This window comes from Echeneis naucrates, chromosome 22 (genome assembly GCF_900963305.1).
Source record: "Echeneis naucrates chromosome 22, fEcheNa1.1, whole genome shotgun sequence".
Taxonomy (NCBI): domain Eukaryota; kingdom Metazoa; phylum Chordata; class Actinopteri; order Carangiformes; family Echeneidae; genus Echeneis; species Echeneis naucrates.
The window spans coordinates 5,418,401-5,426,206 of NC_042532.1; the positions used below are offsets into that span (position 1 = coordinate 5,418,401).

At 42.9% G+C, this 7,806-nt stretch overlaps 1 protein-coding gene across 2 annotated transcripts in view; it reads left to right on the forward strand.

Moving 5' to 3' along the window:
• Positions 1-5,124: 5,124 nt before the first annotated feature.
• bend3 (BEN domain containing 3) overlaps positions 5,125-7,806 on the forward strand; it is a 4,497-nt gene continuing 1,815 nt past the window's right edge. Inside the window, exons 1-4 of one of the 2 annotated variants that reach the window (XM_029494049.1) lie at positions 5,125-5,256; positions 6,255-6,309; positions 6,608-6,780; positions 6,903-7,806. The exon at positions 6,903-7,806 is cut by the window's right edge and continues 1,815 nt beyond it. In XM_029494049.1, coding sequence (XP_029349909.1) covers positions 6,258-6,309; positions 6,608-6,780; positions 6,903-7,806 — 1,129 coding nt within the window. In that variant the 5' untranslated portion in view covers positions 5,125-5,256; positions 6,255-6,257. Of the gene's footprint in view, positions 5,257-5,397; positions 5,431-6,254; positions 6,310-6,607; positions 6,781-6,902 lie in introns of those variants that run through there. The other variant, XM_029494048.1, reaches the window with a different exon arrangement.

The following is a 7,806-nucleotide window of genomic DNA, read 5'->3' on the forward strand; positions in this document are numbered from 1 at the left end:
CGTTTGAGAGTCTTGGGTGTCACGAAAGCAAGAGCTAGCCAGACGATAAGTTTACATGCAAAACCTACAGTGGGTAGCAGCGTCCAACCCAGACGATGAGTGGTGTAATTACAGCAGGGTCCAGTGGAGAGAGTTGGTCAGCACAGTCCAACGGCTTCCATTACACATTCACATAAACACATTTATTGGGGATGGAGCAAACATCAGCTTGCTAGTTTGTCACAAAAGAAACTGTCCTCTTGGAGTTGGAGAAATAAATAGGCCTACAGTTCAGGTTTAGAATGATTCCCTTTTGAATCAGTTTTGGCGATATCCTAAAAAAAATCTGTCCTGTTTTTTTTTTTGTTTGTTTGTTTGTTTCATATATGCTCCTTGACAGCTGAAATCATTTAGTATTATCCAGATTCAGTTTTTCAGGTTAAAACACTTTACACCACCATTTAGTTGTAGGCTGGTCAAAATAATTTTCAAGGACTTGGAAACCAGGGCAACTGGACTTGATTGTAGATGCTTGAGGATGTTTGAAGAGGCTTCTTTAGGCCAAAATTGAAGCAGCAGAGGCTGTAATGTCCTGATATATAATCTGTAGTGTGGATGAAGCTCCAACAATGTTGGTTCCTAAATCCCCACTAGTGTGAAGAAACACCATGCATGTATGAAACAGAGGCTCTTTGTAAGTAATCCTGGAGCCCAAGGTTTGATTTCCCTGCTAATATCATCAGGGTTTTTTTATGTCCCCTTCAGAGCCACAGAAAGCATTGATCAGTAAATTGAAAATGGTGATACAGGACATAGACAATTTATCCTGTGGGGGCTGTTTGCAGAGCATCACCACCGCAATCCATCCACCAGCAACCTTAATGAATTTATTATTGTAAACCCCCCTCGTTACAGACCTTTGGTTAATGAAATATGTATTACTGCATCCTTATCAAATGTAAAGAAAGCTCTTATTAATGTCTTCTCATAGATCTATGCAGCATTAGCACACCATTCATCAACAATTAATGAAGCACGTGCTCACTAATTGATAACATTTTATACAGCTGCATTACTAGAAAGTGGCACCAAACGTGATTGCATGTCTATGTTGGGGTTAAGGTTTAAGAGCTTGACCTTTTCTGTTTCTCAGTTTCTTCTGTTTATTACTGCTCAACTTTCTGTGTCTCTGTCTGCAGCCTTACCTGCCTGCAGCCTCATATTCTTCCTCGCAGGCTTTCTAAAATACTAAAATACTAAAATTGACCGCAGACGACCTGTGTTAATGAAACTCTGTCTGAGACCCTGTTGTGCTCCAAAGGATCGCCTCAGGGGTGCATCATGTCACCTCTCCTGTTCAGGCTCTACACTAATGATTGTAAGAGCATGTCAGTCAAGGTTTGTGCTAAACTTCGCTGATGACTCTGTGATTGTCAGCCTCATGCAGGACCATGAGGTGGGACACGGACCAGTCCTTGATTATTTTGTGAGATGGTGTGATGGATCTTACCTGCAACTTACTGTAACATATCAAAAATGAAGGACATGATCCTTGATTTTGGAAAGAGACCACCTGCCACAGCCTGAAGCTTTGCTGAAGGGACAGCTGTGGAAATAGTCAGTCAAAGTATTTAGGCACCATCCTGGATGATAAGCTGTCTTTTCAGACCAACTCAGACGCCGTCTGTAGGAAGACAAATCAGAGGTTGTGTTATTTTTATTTGAATGGTGACAAAAAGTTTCTTAGAATGATTTATTCATCTTTTATTGAATCCATTTTAACGTTTGCTATGATCTGTTGCTTTGGTGACCTCAGCATTTCAAACAAGAACCAACTCTGCCACAAAAACAATTGGCACTAGCCCAACTGATCTGGACTCTGTTCATAAAGCTAGAGCCACTCAGAGAGCAAAGGCCATTTTGGCAAACCCTTTTCATCCTCTTCATGCAGAGTTTCAGTTTTTCTCATCCGAGAGAAGGTCTACTTTTCCGTACAAGGCCAAATCAGATAGGTACCTGAAATCGTTCTTCCCATCTGCCATTGCTTCTTTAAATTAGCTGTAGGCAAGCTTGAGGGGAATGATGCACCTGTGGAACTGCGATAACTTTGTGTATTTATTGTATTTATTTGTATTTATTCGTATGGTGTCTGTTGTATCATTGTGCTGGTATCAGAGATGTATTGTAGGATGTCTGTTTTTACTTCTGTTGCAAACCAAATTGCCTTTTAGGGACATTAAAGATGTTCAAGGTCAAAGTCAAAGTCTGTGTGGACTGTCTAAGAAGACAAGTAGGTCAGTGTCTCGTATATATGAATGACTGGGATTTTCTCAGAGTCTGGACCTCGTGATGGGCCAATGTCTCAGACATCCTCCCTACCTCACATCCCTCTCTCCGATGGGATTGATGCCATGCAGCCCTTGTGACCGCATTACAAATAAGCCTGCGCGTGAAATGACTGAGTGAATATGAGTGTGGAGTGAAATTAGAATCTCCATTTGTCTTCTTCTCAATGGCCTATCAGTAAACACCTGCTAATATCATCATACTGCTGACAGTGATGGATGAAAGTCATTCTCCTGAGATGGGAACAGTATGGCTGATTGGCCTCCTTGACACAGACGAGCGTATTGGACAAAAATGACACTTTAACGAGCTCTTCCCTGTGTTAAGTGCTGCACGCCGGCCCCTTGTCGAAAGCCACCGCCTGGCTGACCCCGGGCCATGCTTCCCCCCGCACAGGGCCTGCTCGCTCCATTGGCTGACAGATAAGACTGCCATGGAGACAGCTCATTAGACGAATAATGAGAACTACACCAGCCACACGTTGCTTTGTTATATCACCTATGTATCGACATGTTTGCAGTTGGGGGCAGAACAGTGGGTGCATGAAATAGTGATTCAGACTGAATTAAACTACTGCAAGTTCGTCTCTTCCTCTCTGACAAACAAAAATCTCCTTCCGCCAGTCAAAACCTGTTTACCTACTCAAATGTTTCAGATCCCTTTCTTTTGGAGTTTTCAATAAATGATCTTTGAATTTGGGGAGTCACATGATACTGTGATGTAAAATACAGCTGTCAGATTGCCAGCTATATTTCACGTATGAAAACGGTTAGAAACTGTAAAAATCTTCCAACTTTTCAAGTTTACCACAGTCCACAGTAAAAAGACAAACACACAGACATACACTGACTTCAAATTGAGGCTGCATGTCGTCTCTGGTTCCAGTTCACAGTATTATGTATCCATAACAGATTTATGCATAAAGTAAAGGTCATCTTATAAACAACCAAAAGGAATAATAATTGTCCATAGTGCAGTGTTAAAGTCACCACCTATATTAATCAATTGCACAGGGGGTGATGATGTGGAGGACACAGTTAACAACACAATATAAAATATTCAAAGCAGGAACATTTTGCTGCAAAATATTCATCAGCACAAAAAAATGCTTAATTATAATTTCTGAGACAATGGTGCGGTTTGGGGGTTTGCCATGCTGGGTTTCACACTCATCGCCAAGTCTTTCTCAATGTCTGGTGTGAGTCCATGCCATTTAAACTGTTGACACCCTGCCGGCTCTCACACGTCTGGAAGCTCAGTGTCGACCTACTGCGCTGTACAGTCAGAGCTCATTCTCATCTTTGCAGTCTCTTTCCACTTGAGGGCAATGTTGCCTGTATAATGTTGGCTCTCTCGCTGATGGGGACAGAGATTTCCTCTGCAGGTAAGAGGAACCACTCTCCTTTTACTCAACTGCAAAAAACAGAAGAAGATGTTACCACTGAAGAGAGTGGACAAAGTAAGATGAGAACATAAAAACACTTGCATAGCGATACTCATGAATATGGACACGCTCTCTGCCATTGCACTTTGAGTTGTTTTATATAGTTCTGGGACTATGGCTGCATAGATCAGGCCAAGTCTTTTGGGTAGAGTACAGTTGTATCAACACTGTTTCAGGGGAAGCCATCATTAGTCCCATCACTGTGAAACAGAAGGTGTTTTCGCTCCACTACTCAGCACTGATCCCACTGATCTTAATACTTAGTTACAACAGTAGTAGGAAGTCTTGCAATAGAACAGTGATTAATACTGTTGTATTGGAAAGGACTAGTTACTATATAACTGTTTAGGGAGACACCAAAGAAAACAGCAATAGGCAAGCTTATATTTTTTTATCGTAAAATGTCTTATTTATCTGACACCTTCAGCAATCACTGATCAATATAGAGAACATGAGGCTCAAGAAAATATCCAAGCCACTCTTCCTACAGAGCTGCACACTGAGACACACTGATTTGCTGTCAGTTCTTCTTCTGGAGGAATTGAAACGAGTGAAAAACAAACTGCCTTTGCTTAAAGTCTTTCTTTGGCAGATTTGTATTGATGTTTAGAGTAATGGTCCTGCTGCTGTCCAGTTTCTCCTGAGCTTCAGCAGGTGAACACCACTCGGACTTCATGCTGTCAGACACCTTGATGAACTTGACGAGTTTATTTTCCCAGCTGACCTGGCCCAGAGGCGGCAAAGCCCCAACTAAATATGCTTTCACCACCATACTCCGCCTTAGGGTTGACATTTTCATGGTGGGACGCGGTGTCTTTTTGACATTGAGCTGCATGCCCTCACAGCAAAAAATATCTTCCCACCACAGCCAAAGAAGTGCACATTTGGTAAATGGTCACACCATATCACCCATAGCACAAAGTGAAAGCATGCACGGTCATTTGTCTACTTATGTCTCTATATCCCAGGCCCGTGATAAGTGAGTTTGTGTGTTTATGACCTACATAACCTACATCCACCAATGCTACCGGTTTTCCGAAGACAAATTTGTACACCGATACAATTCATTTGAAAGGGTGTTGCTTCATTTTTGTAACCATTTAATGTATATCTCTGCTTAATTGCACGAAAAGGCGCACGTTGTTGTTGTTGACGTGTTTTTTGAAAACCCTGCTGCAGTCCTCCTGAGGCACATCCTAAGGACAGAGCCTCTGAAACAACGACAACTTGATCAGCGGCGTCTGAGACCACAGTGCCGTCATATTTTGACTCCTCGCGCTCCACAGCTGTGCGGAAGTGACACAGCAGGCGCGCGCCGTGTCACGTCACGCGAGAAAGCACAGAAGCCGAGCGAGAAAGGGAAAAAAAAAAAAAAAAAAACATCAACAAGAAGAAGATCAGTTCCCTGCAAATAACGGCCAGCTCCGGGCCGAGGACATGACCAGCCCTCCGCTGACAGTCCAGGCGGACCGCATGGACTCCTAACGGTGAGCTCAACCCGCCGGTCCCGCGCCTTTACCGTTAATTTACCAAGAGTCAGCGGAGCTGAGGGAGGGAGGGAGGGAGGTGGGGGGGGGGGGGGGTGAGTCCACGCAAACATTGCCGCGTCATTAAAATTCACAAACAAAATGTTGCACTGTGAGAGAAAGGCCGTGTTAACGGTGAGTTAGGGACGGGGCCCGGCGGAGAGTTTTCGGCCGCACAGCTGGTTTGTCTGTGTGTGTTTTGGTTCAGGGGTTCATGGGCGGAAGAATGAGGAAGTAGGTAGTTAGTGAAGGCTGGAAGGGAGCTAGGAGGCAACCGGGTGCACGGTGGCAACGAACAGCAACGTCCACGCCACAACGCCCTACACACTTTTCCCTTTCTAACACACAGTGGACACTACAGCTGATTTTTGTGTCAGTTGAACTCGCTTCATCCGCAGTTAGTTAGTGTGTGTCTGCAGCTGATCACGTGCTGATTGTCATGGCTGCAGCACTCAGACACTACATGTTTACGTCTCAGATGTTTGAAGTTGTTGTGTTAATACACTCGCTGTTACACTCACACGTCGTGTACGTGTAACTCATTGCTACATCCACGAAGCATATTGTCACGTCGCTGTTTTTTTTTTTTTTTTTTGTTTATAAGATTCTTGAAATGGCTGTAACCTCAGATTGCAACTAAATTATTTATGTTTGTATTATTGATTAATGCACCAATTGTTTGATCAGGTGTTTGTCTGTAAATAATGAATGAATGAGCATCACTGTTTTTGACATAGCATGTTTACTTGCTTGTTAAAAAGTTAAACATCATACAAAACCCCAAAAGTTGGAAGAAGTTTAAGTTAGCCATTTTGGCTTTTTTGTTGGTTACTTCTATGTGAATTGACTAATAACCAGTTGTGGTAGGTCTACTAGCCCATGTATATATGTCTATATATATAATTGTGTGAAGTCTACATAGTTTTTCATTAACTTGATTATTTGATTTATTTTTCTAGGCTATGAATTTCTCTGAGCATGGGGATGTTTCAGAAGAAGCAATGCTTGAGAAAGGCAAGTTCAGCAACCTTTTATCTATGCATGAAAATCAGTAGAAAAAAATCCCAGAACCAAAAGAAAGATCTAGATATTTGGAGTAAAGTATACCAAAGCTAGTTTCTGTCAATATGGCAAAAACAACACAAACACAGAGTTATATCAAGGTATTAAATTATTCAATGGGGTTTGTTTATATATACATATGTTGGTCAGTTGCCTCTTTAAAAGACAATATTGAGGTGAAACAAACTGATCACATGAAGAACTGAAATAGAATAACCAAAAATCTTATTATTAATCTTATTATTTGCAGAATATAAGCATGTCCAGGACGTTAAGGAGGAGAAAGAGGATTATGCAATTTGCAAGCAACAAGAAGGTGGAGGATCTCCTGGGGCTACCGAGGCTGGTAAGCGTACATCTGCAGAGATAGGCCCTGATACAGACCGATCTACCAGCAGCAAGAGAGCCCGGGTCTCCTGTGAGGTAAGTTAGCAATTTATCTAACATGAAAATACACCATGAACAATCTGCATATAAAACTTACTTGCACAGGTTAAGGTGTTTCTTGCAGCATATGTGTTCTGAATATTTATTTCTCTGTCTAGATGAGGAGGCACTTGATAGATGACAGCAACACACACGAGCCTCTTTGCCTCACTACCACGGGAGAGAGGAGGGATTGCATTCAGGAGAAATCCAGAGCTTCCTATAGAAAGCCTCTCTTCAGCATCTCCCACAGGATCTCAGAGAAGAGGAACACTCCAAGCCTGGAGCTGCAGGCTAGTCACAGTGCTGGAAATCAGCTCGGCCACAGCAGCATCCTCTCCTCCAAGCTCCAAAGTCCAGACACAAATGGCCAATTTGAAACTCTCCTCACCACAGATAGTTCAGACCAAGCCTCAACAACAAACTCTAGCCTTTATCCACTGATTGAAAAAATGTTCTTCATTCTCAATACCCTCAATACAAGCATGACTCAACTGCATAGCAAAGTGGATTTACTCACCCTTGAAGTCATGCGGATAAAAAAGCAGATCAAACCAGCTGACATGGTGACAGAGTTCCAGCCTCCACCTGAATATCTTCTAACAAGTGATGAACTCAATCAGCTGATGGAGCAGACATCCGGTGCTGGAGAGCTTGGGTGTCGACTGCTGGTCCATCTCTTTCCGGAGCTATTCAAAGTCAGGGAGTGCTCTCATGAATGCATGGCCAGCAAGAGAACACTGGAGTCTTTACACCTGCAGCTGATCCGAAATTATGTTGAGGTTTGCTACCCTTCGGTCAAGAACAATAGTGTCTGGCAGGAAGAATGTCTCCTTCAGATAAATGACTTCTTTAATCGCTTCTGGGCACAGAGGGACATGGAAAGCGCACGGCTGCTCAGGAAGCAGACAATCACAAGTGCTGGGATAAAAGCTGAGCATCCTCAAACCTACCGTTTTATTAATGAGCAGGGTCAGGAGGAGCACATCGCTCTAGATAACCAGCAAAGTAGCCTGGCCGCAT